The sequence below is a fragment of the Copidosoma floridanum genome, unplaced genomic scaffold (genome assembly GCF_036245765.1).
Source record: "Copidosoma floridanum isolate Cflo_tuat_1 unplaced genomic scaffold, Cflo_Japanese_pri ptg000015l, whole genome shotgun sequence".
NCBI lineage: Eukaryota > Metazoa > Arthropoda > Insecta > Hymenoptera > Encyrtidae > Copidosoma > Copidosoma floridanum.
In genome coordinates this window covers 5,160,183-5,186,438 of record NW_028321892.1, presented here as the reverse complement: position 1 = coordinate 5,186,438, position 26,256 = coordinate 5,160,183, and the positions used below count along the sequence as shown (strand labels likewise).

The 26,256-nt window shown below is 35.5% G+C and overlaps 1 protein-coding gene across 1 annotated transcript; it reads left to right on the top strand.

Annotated features, from left to right (window-relative positions):
* Nucleotides 1-7,608: 7,608 nt before the first annotated feature.
* On the top strand, nucleotides 7,609-16,213 carry LOC149374720 (uncharacterized). Its single transcript, XM_089592273.1, has 5 exons — nucleotides 7,609-7,653; nucleotides 7,695-8,944; nucleotides 9,005-9,256; nucleotides 15,310-15,445; nucleotides 16,022-16,213. The coding sequence occupies exons 1-5, from the start codon at nucleotides 7,609-7,611 to the stop codon at nucleotides 16,211-16,213; spliced, it is 1,875 nt and encodes a 624-aa protein (XP_089448399.1).
* The last annotated feature ends 10,043 nt before the right edge of the window (nucleotides 16,214-26,256 follow it).

The window sequence follows — 26,256 nt, the reverse complement described above, 5'->3', positions numbered from 1 at the left end:
TTAAATATAACATGATGAATTCTCTGTTCACTTGAAAAAAGTTAAATATATATTACATTACCATCTTGTATTTGAAATAAGAATGTAATAGGTAGTCGCAACACATCAAGTACAATATGGTCGAAGGGTTACCTTTCCCAGTTCAAAATGGCGGCTTACACAGAATTACGAAGTTTTTTTCACTCTCTATCCTTACAATATGGGTATCAAATAAAAGGGAATGCTGAGCAAAGTAATTCTGAGTGGAGTAAAATTAAAAGCGTTGTGCTATATGCAATTTAAAATGGCGGGTAACTTGGGTCGGTGTATAAGCCATATTTCGAAGGCCCCTATGATATGAATACCAACTAAGCGTAAAACAAGCAATCCATAAAAAAAAAAATCTATTATTAAATCCTATCATAAAACTTTAACGTTGATGCAAAGAATCCAAATTTTTCTGCAAATGTAAAAATGTCTCTAGACTTGTTTTCAAACATTTCCCATGGATTTAAAATTATTTTTAGCCTATTTATGAAGACTTTTATAAAAGCAAGAAAATAATATTCATTAATGAAGTAATAGTAATTAATTATTTATCATTCTACTAGCCTACCTTCATCACAATATACCTTTAATACGTTTTATTGATAGCATTTGATCGGGCAATATATGTATTTAAAACTGAAAAAAACAATTACTAAGAGAAATACTTTGCAACCTCGTTAATTGAAAATACTTATATTATTGTACGCAGAAGTAACTTAGTATTGACTTAATTTCCCATTTTTTCATCAGATGAGTTTAACGTTTCACTTTATTCTGTCATACTCTGATCAATTTCACTTTGATCTTTATTGTCACTATCTTCATTGGACAGGTCATCCTCGGTTTCTTTATCTACGGTACTCAAAAATGTTTCTTAGCATATTCTCTGCGAATCGATACTGGTGTTGCTTCTGTAAGAAATTCCCAATCAAAAACTTCAATGCTGAATCAATGCTGAATCAACGTTGATTTTAGCGATAAATTAACACTGAACCAACGTTGAATCAACGTTGATTCCATTAATGACTGAACACTGAAATCAGTCGTAATTTACTTGTTGATTCAACAATGATTCAACGTTGAATGAACACTGATTCAACATTGAATCAGCGTTGAATCAGCGGTGATTTAAACGTTAATTTAATAATAGAAAAATATAATGCGTATTCAATACAGTTAACATCAAATAACTGAACCCCCCTGTTTTGGTGTTACCATACGGATAGTACCCCGTATTAACATGAATATATCTGCTCCAAATGTTATTATACTACTTTGTTATTTTTTGAAATTTAATTGTAACGTTTTGATCAACGCTGAATCAACGCTGATTCAACGTTGAATCAGTGTTGAATCAACAATGTAAATTACGACTGATTTCAGTGTTCTGTCATTCATGGAATCAACGTTGAATTAACGTTGATTCAACGTTGGTTCAGCGTTGATTCAACACTAACATCAACGTTGATTCAGCATTGATTCAGCATTGAAGTTTTTGATAGAACACATAATTATACTATTGTAGTGTATGTTTACGATATTCTTTCGAATATATTTCTTTCTTATATTAATTGAAAAGAGATTTCCTTCTTTTTTTTTACTATCATCTATTATTCACAGCCCAAATTTTTAAAAGCATAATCATGCAGCTTGCACTATGGTACTAATCAATTTGACTTGCAAAATTCTTATTTTAACTCAAAACTCTTGGCATTCTCGATATCGACCTACAAGTTACGTCTACACCACACTTGTATGAATATGACTGCTAATCATCATATTACATGAATTTATTTATTAAAAGTAATATTTTGCTCTAGCGACATCTTATACTTGCACAGAATTTTTGATCTTTGTTTCAATATTTCACAATCCGGCTTACAAAACTGTACATCTTTTCAAATAATCGATTCAAACAAGTTCAGCATAACATATGACTTATAATAATCATAAAAAATTGCTTGTAATTACTGAGGAGGTATGTCAATTAAAAGAGATTGTTACGTTTTAAATAATCAAATAATATACAATTCATTAAACGCCAAAGCATAAAAATTTGATAGTTTTGACATAATTGTGTAAGTACAATAATTAAGATATTTGAAGGGGTTATAATGTGAAAAAGCCATACTTGAGTATATAAATTATCCATAAGATTTTTATTGGCTGAGTTCTTTTTTCTTTACCAATATAAGGTAGATTAATAAAAATTTATTCAGAAATAATGTTTTGCAATGATGATTTCCAAAAGAACTAAAGTTAAATATCATTTAAAGAAGTAAAAGTGAATTGAATTAACCACTTTTAAATAGAGGAATATCAGATTAAACTACAATCTTCAAAAAATTACGTATTACTATAAGATTATGTAACGAAAAGTGCATTGGGTTGTGCATTTTTTTTTATTTTTACAATTTCAGAATGTTCTTATTCGCTTATTTTAAAACTTATTCGAAATCTATAAAACTCGTTATTATAATATTTATTGTTTTTAGAGAAAGGACTAAAAATAAGTTCCCAAAATAACTGATAATTAAAGTGCAATGAAAATTGGAATTTGCATGCGTGGTTAACCAAACGGGTACTCACATGATGTATTTATTAGCCTCTTTTGGAAGATCTTTGATTCGATGTTTCCTGCATCGGTCTTCTATATACACAAGTGATTTATAATGATCGCTCATGTACATAGCTCTGTGAAATAAATCAAGAAGACGTTTCTCTCTGTCATTTTGTCTGCAGTGCATGATTATGTTCCTCCGATGTAACCTGTACCACGATTCTTGACAATCTTCCGAATAGTAGGCTATAGGTACAGGAAATTCTTCAGCTATTTCGCAACCATGCCGTAACAGCTTATAAAGGGTTAGACTCATTTCAGCCCATGGATAAATTTTGTAGAATAGTAAGTACGTTTTCCAACAAAACATATCACACTTCTTAAAGTTCATGACTTTTTTGGACTTGAAAATTTTAAGAATCGTCGCTAGGTTCGTTACTTATTCTGAATTGATTCCTAGAGCTTCAGCAAACTTGACTGGCTCATCGAAACACTTTCTCGCTAAATTACCAGTATTGGTAGTTCCGTTACCTTGGAGTACCTGATCAACCCTTATGCCAAACTCATCCTTTAATTTTTTCTGCACCAGCAGCTTACGATCTAAAAATTTTTCTGCAACACATTGTAAAAAATTTTGTTTGAACTATCTAGTGTTATACAGTGACCAAGTTACAACAGTGCAATAGGTAAGGTAAAAAATTTTAATGACATTCATACTCTGCCCTGAAGGTAGTACGTGCAATATAGTACGGCCTTCGTGGCATGGCTTATACACCGACCCAAGTTACCCGCCATTTTGAATTGCATATGGCACAACGCTTTTAATTTTACTTCACTTAGAATTACTTTGCTCAGCATTCCCTTTTATTTAATACCCATATTGTAAGGATAGTGAGTGAAAAAAAGGCCGTAACTCTGTGTAAGCTGCCATTTTGAACTGGGAGAGGTCCCTTTAACCATATTGTACTTGATGTGTTGCGACTACCTATTACATTCTTATTTTAAATACAAGTTGGTAATGTAATATATATTTAACTTTTTTCAAGTGAACAGAGAATTCATCATGTTATATTTGACGCATTTATTTCTTCTTTACAAAGTTCACTCTTCTGCTTTATGACCACAACATAACGGTTGTAGAGAAGCGACTAATCCACCATTTTAAGTTTTCTGCAGTTTTTTATTAAGACTGAGGTAACCGTATTCGTAGTGCTATACTGAGAATTCCCTTTGATTTACCGGAATATCTATAATTAAAAATTTTAGGTTGAAGTCAACCTTAAAAAATTATTTTATTAAGTGTTTGATGAAAATTCTAAATTTTAGGCAAAAATTAGTGGTTTTTTCACATTTTGAGGTACTTTGGAGAATTTTTACTGCCCCTCCCCCCCAGGGTCGTATCACGACTTCGGACCAGTTTTCCCTGAATCGACTATTTAAAACCCTCAAAATAAAAAAAAAATTATGAAGATCTGGATTTTCTGTCCAAAGTTATCTTATTTTGAGAAAAATTTTGCCATTTGATCCCCCTGTGCGTCGTGGCTAAACGACTAGTTTTTCTTCAAGAGATTTTTTTTGAGCTTGTCATTCGCGAGACGCGTTGAAATTTAACATTGTAAATATTATATATTATGTGTATAGTATTTGGTGTTTCGGTTAGTGACGTGGCTGGACGATCAGTTTTTTTTAAAGAGCTTCTTTTCAAACTCCTCATTCGTGAGACGTGTCAAAATTTGGCATTGTAAATATTGTATATTGTGTTTAAAGTATTTGGTGTGTTGGTTAGCGTTGCGGTCAGACGACTGGTATTTTTCAATATCTTCCTAGCTCTGATAATTTGATTTTCGTTTCCAATATGGATAAAATGTATAACGCTCAGTTAAAATTGTGTACTAATGTACAGAATTTTTATAAGAATTTAATAACCTAAGTAGGCATAGAACTTCAAACACTTTATCATTTCGAGACGCGATTGGATATTTTAGAGACTTATTGGAAAACCTTTAGTAGTCATCACGAGTATTTGATAGAGTATGAGAATGATCTTAAGCAAACTGAGTATTTTAAGAAAGATTCTTATACTTAAATTGAGATTGCATGTGGGTCGGCTAAAACCTTAATTTTAAGTAAAATCGCAATATTTAAGAAAAACGAGTCTTCTGATCTAGTTCCACCATTGAACCTCAACCCAATAAGTGAAGCTCACACCTCCCTACCTCCTCTACAACTGCCAACCTTCTCTGGGAAGCAGAAGGAATGGGAAAGCTTCAAACAGCGATTTTCATCTCTCGTCAAAGACAAGTTGACTATTCTGAATGTCGCGAAACTGCAACACTTAATGAACGCTTTACAAGGCTCTGCCGCGCAGCGTCTGAAGGGTATTGAAGTGATGGACACGAATTTGCCAATTGCATGGGATAAGTTAGTACGTCGATATGATAACGTTCGTATCCAGCTTTTTAATAGTGTTGAAAGCCTAATACAGCTACTGGCTGTCAAAGCGCGAAATGTACATGATTTGAATGAAATCATGGATCGCACAGAAGAAGCGGTACGATCATTAAAGGACCTGGGGTCTCCAATCGACCAAACAAATTACTTTGTAGTACATTGTGTTGTCCGTAACCTTGATTTAAGTTTGCGAGACTCTTGGGAAATTTTGCAAGAGGCTCAGGAAGGGTTTTCCAATTACACTGACCTCACGCATTATATTGAACGTCGCGTTATATTGAACGGACTAGAACAAGCACATACTGGCACGGATTCAGTAAATACGAGCAACAAGCAAATATCTTTTCAAGTGTCGCAAAATCAAAGAAAATATGTATATGCTCATACTGCTCTATCAGTAGACAGTAAAGAGAAAACCTCTGGTTGTCGTTTATGTAAAGGAAATCATGTGTGAGGTCGTTACATAATATTCAAAGCGATGTCACAAAGTAAACGGCTTGAGTTTGCTAAAAGTGAGAAACTATGCTTAAATTACTTAAGACCCTTGCATTTCGCGGATAAATGTCCCTCACCAAACCGTTGTTTTCATCGCCAGAGCAAACATTATTCGAAGCTGCATTTTGACAGCGCTACTAATAAGGCTCAGCAGAGCAATCAAACTTATTGCCAATCTGGATCCCCAAACTCGAATGATAAGAAAGTGTCAATTTCAAATGAACAGGAGACTGTAAATGTTCATAGACCTTAAGTTGGTCATTCGGTGTTGTTAGCAACCGCCCGCATTATTTTCGTAAATCCTGATGGGAATACGTTGTCCATGGTGCTCATCGACCCAGCCGCGAAGCGTTCCTTTATCACCCAACACGTCATCTCTGACGTCAGCCTTGACTGGAAACACATCAACATTAAGGTAATCGGTGTAGGTGCAGAAACTTTGTCTAGGACAAACAAAGAAATAGTACTAAACATAAGCTCAAGCAGGACACTCGATTTTAAATTAAACGTGTCTGCATTGGTTCTTCCTAAGCTCTCGCAGTTTTTACCAAGTGAAAGAGTAGTTCATTCAGTTTGGCCGCACATTAAGGGTCTTGAATTTGCGGATCCTAATGCGGAACCCCCTATCTCCGAAAACCTTCAGAAGTTTTTGGGAAATTGAGGAGGTGCCCCGTAAGTCCCTGCTAACGGAGGACGAGAACTTTTGCGAGAAGCTATTCGTTTGAACACATTCACGAACCAAGGAATTATCTTCCGCATCTTGCTGTTATACGACATTAGAACCCGACTAAGATACGCGTTGTCTTCAAGGCGTCGCAACGAGCTTCAAACGGTCTTTCGTTGAATGATTACCTGTTGCCGGGCCCCAAATTTCAGGCCAATATTTTTCAAGTAATAACACAGTGGTGCTTTTACAGATTTGTTCTTACCACAGACATCGTGCAGATGTTCAGACAGATCTTGGTGCATTCTGACGATGTGGACGGGCAGCGAGTACTATGTCACCCAACAATTGATCAGCCCATTCGTGATTATAAGTGCGTTACAGTCACTTATAGTACAACATCAGCCCCATACTTGGCTCTAAAGGTCATGCAGCAGCTGACAGTGGACGAAACAGAATCTCACCCACATGCATCCGAGATACTGCGACACAAGCTCTACGTCAATGACCTCTTCACAGGTGATGACACGATCGAGGCAGCACAAGAACGGTGAGATCAACTTATTTAACTCTTGGCCTCCACTGGTATTCCTTTGTCAAAGTGGGCAACAAACGATTCAAGGGTCCTGCAAGGTCTAGCTTCAGTTTCAGCTAAGAAGATAAGTTTGAAGCTCGATAAGGTAATATCAACTTTAGACTTGAAGTGGCTACCTAATCTTGATGTCCTCACATTCACCACAAAGCCTGTCTCTGTTAATGCTGAAGTCACTAAGCGATCCATCTTGCCTATGGTTGCTCGTCTATTTGAGCCGCTTGGCTGGTTGGCCCTGACAATGGTAATTGCCAAAATAATTTTACAGGATCATTAGCTCAACAATCTCAACTGGGACTCACCGGCCTGAGGCAATGAATCATCGCTGGGCAAGCTTTCGTGATGAGCTCCGAGAAGTCTCACTTATACGGATACCCCGCTGGCTTGGAGGTAAAAAGAAGGACGAATGGCACTTACATGGCTTTGCTGATGCTTCAAAATGAGCGTACGCAGCAGCCATATATGCAGTAACACCAGGCCAAGCTGTGTACTTACTCTTTGCCAAGACCAAGTTGGCTCCCACGAAGGTACAGACGCTCCCCAGGCTCGAGCTGTGCAGCTGTACTCTCTTAGTACACCTGGTCCAACACTTGTTGGAAAATGTACCAACAAAGCCAATCGTTATCAACTGCTGGACAGACTCTATGGTCGTCTTGAAGTGGTTGAAGAGTCATCCCTCTCGATGGCCAACTTTCGTGGCCAACAGAACCAGTGAGATACTCATCGGGCTGCCTGCAGAAGTGTGGCGGCATGTGACATCCGGAGATTACCCAGCGGACTGTGCTACACGTGGCTTAACTCCAGCCGCTCTTGCTAAGCATGATATTTGGTGGAAAGGACCCAAATGGCTTCTCCAAGAAGAAAGTATACGGTCACCCTTACATCGCCTATGATGTCTGACCAAGCTCCAAGCCTTTGCCATTCAAAGAAAGCAGCCCGAAAAGTTGAAGCAAGCTGCGTACCCTGAATACCTGCCGGAGCTACAAAAGTTCTCCAGCTTTGCCAAAGTCTTCAGAATTCTTTCCTACTGCTGCCGTTGGCGCTTACGTATCGTGCATAAGCAGTTGATGCCATCGGACGTGCCTCTTGCAGGTGAAGAGCAGAGATTAGCAAGAACATATTGTTTTAGAGCAATTCGACTACAGCACTTCCAAACCGAGAGGCAGAATTTGGCAGAAGGTCAAACTGTCTCAAATCGCAGTGCATTAAGTCGGCTTAGTCCCTTTCTCGATGACCTCGGTCTCATTCGAGTAGGAGGAAGACTCGATCACTTGTCGCTGCCTTATAGTGAGAAGCAACCCATCATTCTACCAGGCACATGTCAATTTGTAAGGCGACTCATCGAAGAAGCGCATCGACTTACGTTGCATGGAGGAGTGCAACTAATGCTGTCGCATCTGCGTCGATCCATGTGGATTATCAAAGGACCACGAGTCGCTGCCGGAGTGTTACATCGATGCACCGTCTGCACTCGCTTTGCGACCAGAAGTAGTGCACAGCAGATGGGACAGCTACCAGCAGCTCAAGATATCCCCGCACGTCCCTTTGCACACACAGGTGTGGACTATGCAGGACCCATCTGGATTCTATTTTCAAGAGAACGAGGCGCAAAGTCCACAAAGGGCTATCTTGCGATTTTTGTTTGCATGGTCACACGTGCCATGCACATTAAAGTGGTGTCCAACCTTACTACGGAATCATTTCTTGAGGCTTACGCTCGATTTTGCGCGCAACGAGGCGTGTGCGATGTCCTGTACTCAGACAACGCCACCAACTTCAAGGGTGCAGCCTCCAAGCTCCAGCGGATGTTCAGCAGATCATCAAACTTCACCGCCAGTGTGATCGAGAGTGTAGCCTCTCAAGGCACGAACTGGTCCTTCATACCGCCACGAGCCCCTTATTTTGGAGGATTGTGGGAGGCCGTAGTGCGCAGCTTAAAGCATCACCTCACTCGAGTCATCGGAGAAACAAGGCTAACATTCGAGGAACTGTTGACCTTGTGTGCCAAGATCGAAGCCTGCCTCAACTCCTGGCTGCTTTGCCCTCTAAGCAGCAAAGTCTCTGGAGAGCACGCCCTTACGCCATCACACTTTCTCGTCGGATCTGCGCTGCTGTCTCACCCCGAGCCTTACGACGAGTTGCAGCAACCAATTCGGCTGAACAGTCGCTGGAAATTGCTGTCGGATCTACGCAACTCCTTTTGGACTAGCTGAAGAAAGGAGGTGCTCCACCAGCACTTAAAGCGCAACAAATGGCTGAAGCCCCAAAACAATATCGCCAAGGGCGACGTCGTTCTTATCAAAGACGAGCTCTCACCCCCAGCTAAGTGGCCTTTGGGAATGATTACCGCTACACACCCAGGTGCTGACGGACTGGTACAAGTCGCTACGATCAAAACAACAGACACCAAGTTTGATCGATCAATCGTTAGGTTTATCAAATTGCTTGACGAACCAGAACTGAATAAGTGATTCAATGATTAAGTGAATTAGTGTGGCGAACTGTAATAGTTTAATGTTAGCTAAAAGAAAATACTGATTGCGAATTTTGTTTAATGTTCCCAATCAATTTGTTAAAACCAATATGTAAAATTATTACTAACTCAAACGCAACGTAGCTTTGCGAGCAGGGTAAATTACAACCATCCCTTAATTTTAATCTTATTTTTCTTTATAATGTAATGCTGCTTTGCTCCCAGAAGCAGTCTAGGGCCAGCTCTATTCGAAGCTAGGCTATTCTATCCCCGTGTATTTTTTTTTACTCATTATTTTTTGACGGTATTCTGTCAAAGTGGGCGGAAATGTTCGAATTAGTATGACCTGGACGGAGGCGTGCGACACACGCAGCTCAGTGAGTGGGTACTACAAGTCAGAGGGGCCAGGAGGGGGCTCACACAGGCGCACAATACCGCATCTGTTAATCTCATAATGTTGAGAACGTTTCAGATCCAGTTTGGTGTGTGTGTGTTAGCCCTACTCTTGGCTCTCTCACTATCTCTCTCTTTAACCGAGACGGCTTGAGCTCCTTCCGAGCGAGTGCCTCGGCCGATTCCCTGGTTAGAAGCCACCCAGTATGCAACTTCTCGCTTTGCCCGAGTTCACCAAAGGAAGCATGGCAATGTTATTCTTTTTTGCCCTTGTCAGCTCAAGTGCTTAATGCAGCCACTCTCTCGCTCAGCCCGAGTTCGCCAGCCTCAGTCCACGCATCAGTATTACAGCATAAGTAGTTTTTTGGATTATAATTCAATTGTCAAGGTCGTGTTTATTATCGACTCGTCGTCTTGAAGTCGTGTTTCATAAAATCTTCGTCTAGAATTAAACAAACGAGGTCATGGCTCCTATCAACTCGTCGTCTTGATTCATGCAAAGCTCTAATAGTTCAAGTTAAATTGTTTTAGATTTACTTTTTAAGCTTTGTTAACTTTGAATAAGAATTTTGCTCACGTCATGGTTCTTTCCTCGCGCTAAGCGACATATTTCTTATGCGATTGTATATATACATTCATGAATAAATCACGATTTTCTTATTGATTATAAGTGTGATGTAAGTCATTTTGACTTCAATTTTGGATTTTTTGTTACTAGAACTCGATTCCCGATTTGACTAACAAATCAATATAAAAGATTTGCACAAGTAATTCAAGGCTCGCTACAGGCATCATTCCTTAGCCGAGCGAATTACAGCAAAATTAACCCACTTTAAATTTTTCTCTATGTTTTGGCATTCTTTTGTGTGATGCAAATAGTTTTTCTTCTCTAATTTTATAATGCTACATAGATCACATACAAAAAGTTTATTTTTGTGAACTTTTTTGTGCGATAATAGACACTCTAAATTTGAAAATTCTGAGTTACATTTGTCACACTGATAATATTTAGCATCCATGATGGTGTATCTGAAAACATGTAACATATAACGGATTGTTTATGATTTCATAAATCTGGGTACTAGACGGTACTGAAATTTGCTTTTTTGATGAAAGATAAAATTTGCAAGAAAGTTTAAAAGTAGTAATGAACTATAGATTTGTTTTTTTGTTACTCCAAAACTTCATTCCAAACATTATTTTTAATTTCAAATTTGTTTCCTGATTCAAATTGGATAAAAATTTTTTTTGGGTTTCTACATCTAGACAATGCAACATATAATTGCATACAATTGCCCATGAGAAAATAATGGTTTTCTAAGGTATAATCCTAAGGCATCAAAACTTTAACCTTGAGATTTATTGATAGTCATAGAAAAAGCTTAGGTAAACGGAATTTGTTTTCTGTACAATATAAATGGTAGTGAAGAAAAATTGTTTGTATTGAGTGTTATTTTTGGAATAAAGAGTTTATTTTCTTTTTTTTCACCTGTGATTATTTCAGCTTCGATGTTGTACTTAAATAATTTTGTAATTTGTAATCTTGTACCATTGCAAAGTCCTTCAGATACGTTTAAGTTTCGTATTAACATAACAATAGCGTTAATTTTCAAATTCCATTCGTGTGGTGGAAGACCTTCTTTAATACTATTTAAATATTCTGTAGGAAAATTAATATAAATACTGTCGTCTGAATCATCTTCTCCTTTGTGAGTTGCTTTATTAATACTTTAATACGTTACTAATGTTCCTACCAAATTATTTACAATTTTTTTGTTCAAAAAATGTGTGTATTCACTGTAAGATGTTAATATAGCTTTAATTATAAAAAAATCAATATCATTATTAGGAATTTTAGAACATATATCATTTGTTTTTCATGTCTGAAGAATTCTAAAAATTTTAATTTTTTCTTCTCCTATATCTAGAAGCAATGAAGAAAATTTTTTTATCAATCTAACGTATATTATTTTTAGAACGAAGTTCTTTATGTCGCGTACTGGGGGGGCTGGAATTATAAAAACGACAGATTGTATGAAAAGGAAGTGGTTTACTAGAAGTTTCTTCTTCCTAAGTTTTCCCCCTTACCCTGTCGCCCTCACCATCAGTCCCCTACACAGTTGCCCTCACCCAACTCCGCCCTGTATCTTCCAACTGTGTTGCCCTATCTCCCCCACACCACGGCCCACCATTCCCTTCACACTCCCAAGAAATTAATTTTTAAACGAATTTTGTTTTTCTACAATAATTTTTATGTAACTTTGAATTTCTTCCTTCTACAATTCTAAAAAAAAAAAAAAAAGAAAAAAAAAACTTTTTCCAATCAGAAGATTTGAACCCTCGGCCACCTAAATACAAGTCAAGTCCCTTACCCTCTCTGCTACGAGTGCTGCTGACTATTGGAATTCGGTTTCTTGTACTTATCCTGTGGTTCGTAACTTATTTTTCATTTTCAAATGCATTGACTGATAATACATTCAACTATTTGATGCATAAAATATAAATCGATTTTTTTGAAACCTGACTTTTTTTTGGCATTAAAAGAATGCTAATAATTACTGTTACAAATAAATTATTTAATAAATAAATAAAATATTAAAGTAAACATACACAATAGAGTTGAAGAACGTATCAATAGTTTTTAAGGGCGCTTATTTGGAATTCGACACTCAAAATATGTTACAATGTCACATAATTATATAAAAATAGTAAATTATTAAATAGATAATAAATAAATTAAGTAAGATGATTATATACGTATAATTTAAGTTACATATCATTTTAATGGTTTCAAAGGGCGCTTTTTTTAAATTTGATAAACAAACAATGGCAAAATGTTATTAAGTAATTATACAAAAATAAAACAAAAATAAAATTAATTGGCTATACAGTTGCAAAAAAATAAGTAAGAAAAAAAATTAATGAAATAAAATATGGAAATCAAATGAAATAAAATCACAAAAGTCATACTTAAATACAATGGAATAAAAAAAAAATGAAACAAAAAAGGTAATGAAAAAAAAAAATTACCTAGAAAAATAAAAAAAGGAATGAAATTAAGGAAATACAAAAGAATGAAAAAAAGAGTAATAAAATGAAACATGAAATAATAATGAAATGAAATATGAAAATAAATTAAACAAGAAATGAAAAAAAAAAAAAAAACAAATTAAAAGAAACAAACCAGGGGGTATAAATGGGTCATAGAACCCACGGTAAGAACAAAGTTCTTTAAGCATGACATGAGTATAAAGACACACAATTTCTCAGGTAACAAGGGGGTCGCCAGACCCATAGGAAGAACGAAGCTCTATAAAAATAAGTACTGCATTCATGTAGTTCACTGAAACAAAAACTTGAAAAAAAAATAAAAAAAAAATGAAAATTTTGTTCAGTACTCAAGATAGTTAAACTTCGTGAGTACTGTATTTATGCATGACGTACTCACGAAGTTCAACTATTGTGAGTACTGAACTAAATTTTCTTATTTTTTTTAAATTTGTTTTTCAAGTTTTTGTTTCAGTGAACTACATGAATGCAGTACTTATTTTTTGTTACCTGAGAAATTGTGTGTCTTTGTACTCATGTCATGTTTAAAAAACTTTGTTCTTACCGTGGGTCCCATGACCCATGAATACCTTCCGGTTTATTTCTTTTAATTTAAATAAAAAATATTAGACAAAGGCCAAAAATTGGAAAATTTTATGGTTTCTTGAACAATAGTAATTTTGCTTCCGTTTTTTACTACTTGGAGAATTTGACAAAAGTCTTCACCTAAAACTATTATTTCATTTCCTAAGGGTTTATTTCTACTAAATAAATCTTTTAGAGTCCTATCAACGATTTCTAACGCTTTTTTCGGTATCATAGAAGCTTCATCCTAAATAATTAATTCTCCATTTTGTAATTTTTGTTTATTTGTCTCAAACTGGAAGGACACATTTTCTATAGTGCTAAAGTCTATAGGAAGTCTGAAAGTTCTGTGAGTTGTCATTTCCTTTGAAAGTAGAATAGAAGCGATACCTGTCCAAGCCATTGTAAGAAAGTTCTCTGTAGATGCAAAAGGAAGAATTTTTTTTCCGTTGCAATTTGGGAGTCTAATTCACTGTCACATTTTTGCTTAGACATTTTTTAACTTATTAAAACAAATTTAACGAAGTAAAAGTAAACGAAGAAAATAATAGAAATGGTCCAAAATTTAAGTCCGAATTCTGTCAAACACACTTTAACATTTTTTTTGTATACTAATAACTATTTTTATCATTTTTTAAGTCTTTATAAAATATTAATGCAAAGCTTATTTGGAAAAAATTAGACAACAAGGGTGAAGGGGTTGGCGCCCGGAGCGCGCAGGCAGGCGGATCCCCACTAGTATATATATAACTCAGCTTATAGAGGAGTCTTCAATTTACATATGATATATATATATATATATATATATATAACATTTGTAAATTGAAGACTCCTCTATAAGCTTAATTGTTTTACAATTTTTGTCCCAATTGCTTAACACAAAACTTTTTAGACTTTCATAACTCTTTGAACTTGAGTTAAAATGTATTTTTCTTGGAAGCCTCTGTAAAGCTCATTTACTCAACACGTACCCTGATCAACGTAACTGTCCGTTGCTTAACTAAACATAAGCATACAGTGCCTATTGCTGTAAAAAATGCATATCCTGTGTAAGAATGTCTATTGACAACATTAGAGCCCCAATCGGCATTGATGAATCTTTGTGAATCGTCAATAAGGCTTTTTTCCTTATTCTTATAAATATGTCTGATTTACCTATACGCTATGCGGCAAGCCAAATTGATGTAGCAAACAGCGAGCCATCTCGACAAGAGTCCAATTTTTCCATTCAGCAACCCTATTCTGTTACGTTGTGTGAGGAACAGTGAATTGTCACGATATTTTAGCTTATTTTAGTACATGATACAGATTACTATTATAATATTCCTTGCCACTACATAACTAATGAGCTTTTATCTTTTAACAAGTTTGATTTTTGACCATGTTTTAATGTTCTATAAATTTTTTAGTCGTCACACTTTTCCTGTGCAATAAATATACCTAACACCGTGTGTGGTCATCGACAAACGTGAGGAGGGATCTCGATCCGCTTTTTAAAGCTGTTTTTATAGGTCTGCATATGGCTGTGTGTCCTATCTCTAATAGCACTTTTAATACTGTTGTGCAACCTTGAAATGGGATACCCATCATCTTAGCTGCTCTATACATTTAACAGTTGCTTAAATCTTGTACTTTAACGTAATATATGCTTTTGTCACATTTTTTGTTTATCATGAGCGATACATCACTGGCATTTTAATATGAAAAATGACACTTCTATTTACCTATGTCAGGACTATTTTTTACTATATCACATGTGTAATCGACTTTTCTATACAACGCATTAAGTATAGATTGCCAACACGTGTTGCTACGGCTTGGGTCTTTCTTCGGTTACTTATAATTATCGCTTAATGTTTTTTAAAGTTAACATAAAATCCTGATTGGACTCTCTTACCTACGGAGACTAAATTCGTATTATGATTTGAAACAAACATTTTCGTAAATTATTCACTTTTATACGTTTTCTAAGACTACTTCCATATCTCCCTTTGCTTGAATTGATCTTTGTTTTTATTAAGATCTGTGCTGCTACTGAAGCAGGTAGATAACTGGAAAAAGTTACGCGGCAGTCGAGGTAAGCCAGCAACCTGTACTGCTGGAGTTTGTTCCCTTGGTCCTTGGACGATAAAGTCACAGGACGAGGACACACAGTGGGTGAGAAGGAGTAAGAGAAAGTAGTGAGAGTAAGCGCAGTGAGATTATAGTGTTAATTGACGTTGGTGTTTATGGCACTTACGTTCCATTCTTACCACTACCATTGCATAGGTATCATTACGTGAGGGAAGACCTAGCGATTGCTATGGATCGGGTGATCTAGCTGGATGCTTTCTAGTTATTGAAAAGTCCCTTTAATACACAAAAATATACCAAAATACTCGAGATATTTATGAGAAACTAGAATTCACCATCGAGCGAGTGGTAGGTAGTATCGTAAGACAAGAAAATTAAATTGAAACTGCGCGTAATTTAACAAAATTAAATTCATGCAGGGCGATTAAAATTTTCAATTACTAACTATTTCAATAGTAATTATACCTAGAATATTAAGACCCTAGATGGTAAGAAACTAAACGTAAACTTATCAACTTGGAGATCCGGATTACTTACTCATGATAAATCTTAAATTTAAAAGGTTGTAAGTAAAACAATTGGGATGAACCTGTAAAACAACTTAGCTTATCGAGAAGTCTTCAATTTACATATGTTATATATATATATGTGGCTCCTCAGCCAAGCCAGCACTGCTCCGACGAGAAGAGACGCAAGCAGACACTTACTTCGCGTAAGGTATTCTCAACTAACCGTGAGGCGCCACCGCCCATTAACAGGCCAACTACCAGCTCTACCAGCTTAGCTGGCAACAACGCCATCCTGTGCCAGTCCGGTTTCAACTCGTACGGCGGCAGCAGCATTGCTTCGTGATTGACTTTTGTGTATTACCTTTTGTCAAGTGTTTAATTTGAGAGATTGTGCTTTAGTATCTGAGACTGTATTAGATCAATAAAGACCAACAAGTCTTCTTTGAGCGCCGCGTCTTATTAACGACACCCTGCGCTACCGTCCTCTTCCTCGTGTCACGGGCGCCCGACGACCCAATCTCCAAATATAGATTACTAGGGTGCTACCCTCTAAACCCTCTGCAAGCCAATTCTAAAAATAAATTTTTTCAATTTTTCTTATCGACGAACTAAGAAGTGCTTATTCCGATGAATATTATTAACTTTTATCAATCGTAAAAAAATCAATAACTGTGTACACTTCGCAAAAAAAAAATTTTTTTAGCTGTAGAGAGAAAAAAATCCTTAAAATAAGCCAGAATGACAAATGCAAGACTTATTCAACGAAGAACGTTAAAAAATAGCTGTGTTTTAATAATACTTACTATAAGCTCTTAGAACTTAATAAAAGCATGAAACTTTTGTAATAATTTTAAAACCAATAAAGTTATTATTTTTTTTTTCAAGAGAATAAGATGCAGTACAATAGACTTTCTAAAAAAAACCAATTGGTTTTTATGTCATGAGTATATTAAAATGTACTCCTTGATATGAATTATGCTTTTTATATTTACTTACTAACGAATTTTTAATTATTTACGATCCATGTCCATTACAATTTTTATATCTTTATGTAGTTATGTATTATTTACATTTTATATGTTAGTCAAATTATTTGTGATGCTTGTAGTACCTCTCTAGCAGTATATGAATTACATAAATTAAAAATAGTTAAAAAAAATTAGCATTAAAGAGGAGATTTTTGTTCCTATGTTCATTTACATGGATAGAAATCAATTTTATTGATTTATCAGTAAAAATATTCAAAATAAAGTCGTGTGAAATAAAAATCATTTACAAAATTTTAATGTTTTCTATGGTTTTCCATGTAATGCTCAAAACTGCTTATGTTCAGCTCTTTACCTCACATTCCTTTGAAAGTTGACGTCAATTTTGTTTATAAACAAATAGTTTGTAAGAATCTAGAGACAAAATGAAAAAAATTTTAGTTTATAAATTTGAGCTTCTTGATTTAATGAAAAAAATTTCAAGTTAAATAACGATGCATCCCCATATATAAATCAATGTATAAGACTGACAAAATATCGAGTCAGTAGGCTACATTAGTAGGTGTGGAGTAAGAGGGGACGTCACATCTGAATATCCTTTAAATAAAATTCGATTTAACTTATTATAACATGTGTCAGTTTATTCTTAATTAACTTTTATGTTTATTTGTTACCGTACTGCAGCAGTACAATGTTGATCAACTATAAATAGTTAACGAAGTGTACGTTTAGAGAATGCTGCACAAAGAAACTGGCATAAAATTAGCCTGTTTCTGATACTTGTTATTCAAACAAAACGGAAAATTACATCATTCATTCACAACACTCCTATATAATGACGGATACACAATTTTGAGAATTAGTATTAGCCAAAACTATGAGTTTCTAATAGAAAAGTAAAAAGTTCGAACTGAAAAAAAAAATTAGCTTGATAGACGTCTTCTAACCATGTGAAATTTGAATTATGTGAAAGTAAAAAAAAGTTATTTTACAACAGAAATAATGACTATAATGTTTAAGGTTTAAAATTGTATACTTATTTTTAACATATATCAGTTTACTTGGTTTATCTTTAACTTTCTAAAACATACTACAACTTATAAAAACATCAATGAACATATACTCATACTTTCTTCTGATTTGTAAACACACACACTTCTTGTCTGCACCGCTGAAATTCATGAATATGACGGGACCAATCAGTGCAGGACAATCGAGTCTTCTACTCTCTTTTTTACCCCTAGGCTTTTCTATCCGCACTATTCTCCCTCTTTAACACTACATTGTGCTTGTGCAGTATTATGTGCGTATAGACATACATATAACTATAGGCTACAAGTACATCAGAACTACATATCTTTCACTTGACTTAGCTTTTATCTTTTCAATCAAACAATCTTGCAAAATTTAAGATCAGAGGTATTTAGAGAAACTTAGAATAAAGCAACTTCAGGAGCTACTGCAAAAAATGATATAATTTCTCAAAGAAAAAAGAGTTTATCGATGGATAACAAAGCTTTTAAGGATATAAGATTGTAACAAAAATTTATCAAGAGATATTTAATGGTTGTCTTTCTTGTTGCACACCTTATCTGAACGAATTTTTTTATCAAAAAAATAGTAACTTTAGTAATGAGCATACCCCACAGTCAAAAGAAAGATGTTATTCAAACTCCAGCAAATAGTGTGTATAAGGATGTTAACTTTGATAACCCTTAACTAAAATTTACACTCACACATTTTTAGATAATTTTTAGCAACGGTAAGCTATATTGTTTACTTCTTAGTGGATCTTACTTTTGGCTCTGTTATTATATTTTATATTTTTTTAAGAAAAAGTATAGGGTCTTCTAGTGCACAGTTGGATAGTCGAAGCTAGCACACTGCTATCACGTCATTGTATTGCTGTTAACTTTAAATAACATTTGTGCCAGAAAATTAGTTTTTTTGAAACAAATAAGTACCTGAAAGTTGCAGAGTGTATGAGCTGGGTAAAAAATTCACTGGTTCGTTAGTGAAAGATAAAGATTTTACAGACAAGAAGCATCATAATGACAGTAATACGGATGATAAGGACAACAAGATTGAGTTCAAAAAATACTTTATAAACGTTGTTATTTATGGAGAATTAAACTTAAATATGCAAATTAAAAAGACTTTTACTCCAACAAATCTATTAATTGTAAGTTTGGATCACACTTTTTAAAAAAGTAGTTCTACTCACGTTCTTCCCAAGTCATTATTTTTACTTTATGTCACAACTGAGTGTGCTCCAGAAATTAAATTCATATTAAGATAGAAAAGTGATTACAAAAGTGGCATGAAGTCTAAAAAAATTGGATCATAAAATTTACATGCCTATTGTCATGTTGCTAGTAAAATAAATTCTAAAAAATTAGCAAGAAAAATAATTAACGTAGAACCATTTGCATCAATTTTCACTTAGCATGAAAAAATTTATGAACCTGTAGCAATTACCTTGTTGAATTAGTAATACGGTAATAGCTTGGATATTAAATAATGTAGACTCTTTACATTTCCTATTTATCCCTGGCTTAGGGCTAGCCCAGATAAAATTTTGATCACCTTAACAGCGATAGAGGTTACATGTCCGTACTGAACTTAATTTATGCTTATTAACAAAATTTCTGTTCCATACTTAATGAAAGTTTGTCATAACCGAAATCTTACGTAATTTTTTAGATGATCGTAAATGATACATAAACTCCCTACGCGCTGTTTCGAAACAGACTGACTATCCTACTTTATAACCAGCTTCTTCCAAACTGAAAACCATGTAATCTCAGGAGATATTAAAACTACTGATTTCTTTTATTATTGCTTCAATATTTGTGTAAGGACATATACATCAATAACCTCCAACTCCTGACTTTTTTAATCACAAACTTTTGCTATCTCTGTTAATTCATACATATTTTGATAATTTTTCAAGTTTACACTTCTGTGGTGCGTCACATCTGACGCAAATCATCTTATTTTTTCAGTGACGTCGTTAATTCAGTTTCATATTTATTGAAAAAACTCACACTATTCAACATTAATTTTAGGCTTTTCTTTGGCGGTTTTGAATTATTGTCGTCATCGTCATCAATCAGTAATTTTAATACTCAGGCGTTTCCAATACACTCTTGTGAGATGTTTTCCATGCAGAGTGCCTCTGCAGCTTTTTGACAAAATATTTCAGTACAATTTCTATAACCTTGGTTTCCTGTTTTTCCTCTTTTTTACGCTTCTCTTCATCCTCATTGACGTCGTCGTCAGAGGTATCGCTATCTTGTGATGCCTTGGTGCTGTTCAAGATTGCGTCACCATGTCACTTGCTTTGACTGACTAATTTTTCAAGGTGACAGTACTAGTACAAAACTTGTTGAAATTTTTTCATTTTTCTTGCTCTTCAGTATGTGATAAATTCAGGATGTTGTTTGAATCTGTATCAAATTAAGTCATCGGTGTATCCATCATTAGGACAGATTCTAGACCATCGTTGATAAATAAATCTTGTACTTAGTCCATGATTTCTTGAGAAAGAAGATTTTTAAAGATAAATTGCCCCTTTTGCCTCGTCCATCGTAACGAACTTCTGTTTTCTCTTCACTACATGACACAACATTACTTCACCAGGCCACATATTTTAAATTTTATGAATTGAATTTCTTCTTCTTTTAACCAAATCTACAAAAAAAAAAAAAAAAAAAAAAACCGTTTCCAAAGAGATTTGAACCCTGGACCTTCTGCTGCACACTAGTCAAGGCCCTTACCTCCTGTGCTACGAATAGTCCCAATTAACGGAGTTTTATTACTGCATATTATGGTGTAATTCGTAACATATTTATGTGGATTCTTTTTTAATGTATATTAATTCATTTGATTTAATTATTAGGTAATTTAATAAACTAGGGCCCCTGCGCGCTCTGCGCGCCAGCCCCCCAAACTTTTTTGATTAAACATATTTCTAATAATTATTTAATCTAAATGGAATGATTGAATTTCAAAAATAAATCTAAGCTCAAACGAATAAAACGACCTCGATTAGCCAGTGCTTGTCTACTTAATCTCATATGTACATTTAAATGTACCGCCTTTCGTCCCTCAAGACCAATTAGATCACGGCGTATTCTGTCGACAGTTACGTGACACTCATTCTTTTAGGAGAGGATTATTTACCTAATAGAATAACTTTTTTTTAGAAACTTTTTTTGCAGAAAACCTACAAATCAGTATATTCAGAGCAACTTTCCAATACATTCATTAACATTTATTCTTATATATTTAATATATAACTTTTATAGTAAGTAAATAGTTGTTTATAGAATTTTTCATATTTTTTCATTACTTTCAAAAATTAAGAAGAAAGTTTTTTGAACTGTACAACTACAATAATTAATTTTTATTGTGTTTTACTCTTTTACAAGTGTTCTATTTGTAATTGAAGTAATTTTTTGACTTAAGAAGGTTCTTCACATAGTTCGTGGGGGAAAAGCTTAGAGAAGTGAGACGAACGCTAAAGCATGCAGTAAAGCTGGCAATTGTATTTCTCATATTAAATGTTCTAACATACATGCTTTTATTCATACTTGATGCCTTCTTTCCAAATTAACTTAAAAATCAACTTGTGGGTCTATATAAAAATTCGATAGGTTTCTCTAAAAGTGATCTTTTACACCCAAAAAATTGAGAGATTCCTAAAAATCATTTAAATGCCATTTTACGAGATTTTTTTATAAAGATACATGTTAAATATCGATTTTCTTAAATGTAGCATGTATAAAATAATAGTACAGTCAAACAAGCAGCAATTTTTGTGGGTATTCTTTATGCTATTTTAATATACGTATGACGTTTAAATAATACATGTCAAAAAAATCTATGTGTGATAAACGTTCTGAAGGGACATTAACTGGCATGTAATACTACTCTATTAAAGAAAAATTAACTACAAAATTGTTTTTCTTAATATTCTGCACTCAATTATATTTTAAGTATTAAATATGGACTAGGAATAATTGTGTGAGCGCGTGTGATAAATGTGGTGTTATATTTATTTTATTGGATTGTGTCATAATATAGCGTATATTATCGTTAACTCACTAAGTATTTATTAAAATCATACCCAATTACCTTAGGTATACTCATTCCCAAAATAATTGCACCACCTTCGTACACAATATTGTTTTATAGAAGGAAGTTTAACATTCAAAATTATATTGTTTGCCATTTGATTTTACAGGATTATAAGTTCATACTTAGATACGCAAGCACCTTCCGTCCACTGGTTTTTTCTTTAACTGATTAAAAAAAAAAAAAAAAAAAAAAAAATCCAAAACAGATTTAAACCTCCGAACGTCTAATCACTAGCAAAGACCCTTACCCACTCTGCTTTGAGCGGTCTCAATATGGAGAATTCGATTACTTTATAATAGAGTACGGTTCATAACTTTTTTTGAATGTAAATTTTTTAAAACTTTTTCTTAATTAATTTGGTTCTTTTACAAACGACTGTAACGTACGATATGTAAGGCATATCATACTGACTCTCCCTAGTAACAGCGAGGCTAATTTATCAAGAAGGCATCGACAGGTGAAGAACAAGGTAATACAAGGCCCAGCGAGCCTCAAATCGTGAAAGTCGGGCATTCGCGCATTCAGGAATTGATTCGCGCTCTTGGCCTTTGTAAGTCGAGGGTACCGCGGGGTAGAAGATGTACATAATTTACAGCTATGAAACAGAATCAAAGATATTTGAGAAGAACTTAAAAAAATAAAAGAAGCCGCGTTTAGAGTAATGGTACCACCACTAACTAATAACTACATAAATTTGGCAAACTCAGATACGAATAGGAACATACTACGGAGTAATATAGCACCTACCGCGCCCCAACGTACAAGAGATATACACGCTACACACAATCATAACCACCTACTCAGGCCGTAAAAAGCGCAACTAAACATTCTGCCCACCCTCAGTCATATGGCAAGAGACATTCCGTTCTTTGATGGAGACCCAATCAACCTGCCACTATTCGAAAGGATAGTAAAGATGACTGCGGAAAGGGTGGGCCCAGAAAATGAATTATTTTTTCTCGGCACATTTATGAGCAGACTAAAGGGAAGAGCGGCTGACCATTTCGTGCCTAGACTGGCTTAATTTTCGACAGTTCAGGAATTTCTTCGGGAACTTGCGAGGAGATATGGGAGCATAAACAATTCGGACACGCTGATGGCACAGCTAAAGATAATAAGACAGCAAAACCAGAAATCGATAGAGGATTACGGTGGGAGAGTACAAGGATTGTATAACAGGCTGAGATGCAGCATGATTTGAAGCCAAGCCTACTCCCTATTCAGAAGCAGGTTCTGAAAGAAAGCGCAGAGGCAGAGGCAATAAAGCAATTTACATATGGCTTGCATCTAACATACGGATGTAAAATTACATGCCTAAACCCGAGAATCCTCTGCGAAGAAATTATAGAAGCGATGAAAATAGAGAGTGACCTTAGCTTACGGCATGCAATATCAGTACGTGCACTGCCCGAACACAATAAAGCAACAACTGAGTGGAAGCCAATAGTAAACCTGGCAAATATAGGAGACAGAACAACAGAAATCACCAATAGGGCACAAGGAGAAGCAGCAGCAAACGTAAAACTATGTATATACTGCGACAGCCGAACCGGGCATTCAGTTACGGAGGGCCGAAAACTGCTAGCGCTGATAAACGACAGAAAAATGCCAAGAGATAACAGGAGGGAAGCAAAAGAAAACCGCAATTATTGTCTGAGACCGGAACACTATGCGAGAGACTGCCGCTTAGGTAACGAAGATAGAAAGGAAGAGGAGAGATAGCGAAACGAGGGGCACAATCAACCCATAGATAACACGAATACCAACTGAAACCCCTATAATTACGAGAAGGGGAATAATAATCTTCACAGCTATTTTTAAAATAGTTATAACAGAGGCTATAACAATGGCCTAACAGAACCTTATAACAGGAATAATTCCTACTACAACAGGAATAACAACTACAATAACAGAAGAAACAATTACAGTAATGGAAATAACAGAAATAACAATTACAATAATAGAAATTAATATTATAATGATAGAAATGATGACAAGAACATATACAATAACTACAATCTCGCAGGCAGTAGTTATTACACTAACCACGGCTACGGTGACCCGTATAATAACAACAACGAGGAAACATTCAACCGATATGGAACGAACAATAAAAATTAAGACAGCAGGAACGGCTAAAACAAGGATCCAGTTAGGAATGGGCCGCCACAAGGTAGGGGTCCACAGCAGCAGGGAAACAGCGTATACACCCCTGGCAGCAGAGAAAATCAACCGGCAGTTTGAAACTCGCAAGATGTTTGGCGTAGTCCTCAAACGTTGAACATTAATTAGAGAAAGAAACGGAGAGAAGTGTGTCTGGTGAGAGAAAAGGTGCGAGAGAGAGGCCGCAAGGGGTGGAGCAAAGATTAGTGGAGGCAAAATTGCGTATCAACAGTCCGAGTACTTACGTAGTGCGGGGAAGTATAGAATGCAATACTGCAGAGTGCGAATACACTCCTACACAACAGGGGGGCAGACGCACGAGGAAAGGCTAGAGGGGCCGCAAAAAGAGTAATCGAATAAAGGCGCCGGATACATATGTAGAGAATGATGAACCCATGCTTTCAGAGTGTGACGAAGAATTAGAGCAGCTTCTCAAAATAACTATAAAACTTTCGGGAACAGAGCAAATACGACCATCGGTCCAGTTACGGGGACCACAATTAAAGAATGGAAAGGCGACTTTTTATGCGCATACAGGCGCAGAGATATTGATAATATAGGAAAATTTTTTTAGCACAGACATGCTAACAGACAGTTGGTATCGAGTGGCTATTATCGGCGTGACTAATGGAGCACGTGAAACACTGGACACAGTACAGCCTCAGTTGCACGGATTGGAGTGCATATTACATGTCGTCCCCCATGACTTCTCTATTGACATGGAAGAAATCATAGGACGGGATACTTTTAAGCGATACTGGGGCCAGATAAGTGCCACCAAGAATATGATTACATTAGATGATGTAGAGATATCACTGCTAAAGCCGGAGTGTTTTAAAATACCTGCGAAATCGAGACAAATAATTTATGCGTGAATATGAAAAAGCAGGAACGAAGCAGGATATGGCTGGATATCTCTCCAACAGATGAACGAAGGAATATTATTTGGATACTTTATAGCCAGAAATATTAAAGGAAAATTAATCGCAGAATGCATTGATATGCGTGACGAGATAAAATACGTGCCTGTTCCAGAAGTAGAGCTGCTAGATTACGAAGAAATTTACCGGGATCACTCAGAAGACTTTGAAGGGGACAATGTCGAAAGCTTGAGGGAAACAGTGATAAGGTTATTTAATGAGGGAAAAAATTATGATAAAGAAAAAACGGAAAATTTTTCGAAAACCGAAGAGGAGTTAGAGAAACAAAAATGGGTGGATATGATAATGCAACTTTTAGACATAGCTGGTTGCAACGATGAAGAAATAAAACATGTGAGAAGACTGATTGAGTCAAACCCTTACGTATTTGGCCTTGATGGAGAACCTCTCAAGGCAACACACCTATTAAAACGTCGAATTAAAACGGCGTCGGATAAACCCATCGTGGCAAAAAGATTTAGATATCCACTGGTGATAAGGGATCAAATAAAAATCGTATTAAAGATGATGCTTCAACAAGGGATAATTGAACACGCCACCTCGTCATATAGCTCGAACACCTGGATAGTGGCAAAACAACCGGGGCCAAACAATGAAAAAAGTATGAGAGTAGTCACGGATTTTTGACTGCTAAACGAAGTTACGGTAGGCTCATGTTACTCACTACCATTTCAGAGTGATATCTTAGAGAACCTAGCGTTGGCACGTTACATCATGGTAGTCGATCTCAAATAGCGATTTTTCCAGGTGGGAATACACGAAGAGGATGCACATAAGACGGCATTTTCAGGCCCAGACGGGCACTAACAATACAAGAGAATGCCAATAGGGTGCAAGGATTCGCCAAACACATTTCTAAGGGCTATTGCACTAGCACTTGCAGGATTACAAGGCCATGAAATAAAAGTGTATCTTGATGACATAATGGTATTTTGTCCCTGATCTTAACGAACATGAGAGATGATTCATGAAACTGCTAAAACGGCTGGAAGCTGCAAACCTCACGATTAAACCTAAAAAGTTTTAATTCCTAAAAAAAGAAGCGGAAGTACTTGGCCACATTGTAGGCAATGGACAAATAAAGACTGACCCCAAGAAACTTGAAGCAACTAGAAATCATCCTCGATCGACAAACGTAAAGAAAGTAAAACAAT

Excerpts from the sequence above, each read along its gene's own strand:
- LOC149374720 (XM_089592273.1), top strand. The coding sequence starts at position 7,609 with ATGATATTTGGTGGAAAGGACCCAAATGGCTTCTCCAAGAAGAAA. Across the intron at positions 8,945-9,004 it reads GAGTTGCAGCAACCAATTCG|AAAGGAGGTGCTCCACCAGC; the intron begins GCTGAACAGTCG and ends GACTAGCTGAAG. Across the intron at positions 9,257-15,309 it reads GACGAACCAGAACTGAATAA|ATCTGTGCTGCTACTGAAGC; the intron begins GTGATTCAATGA and ends GTTTTTATTAAG.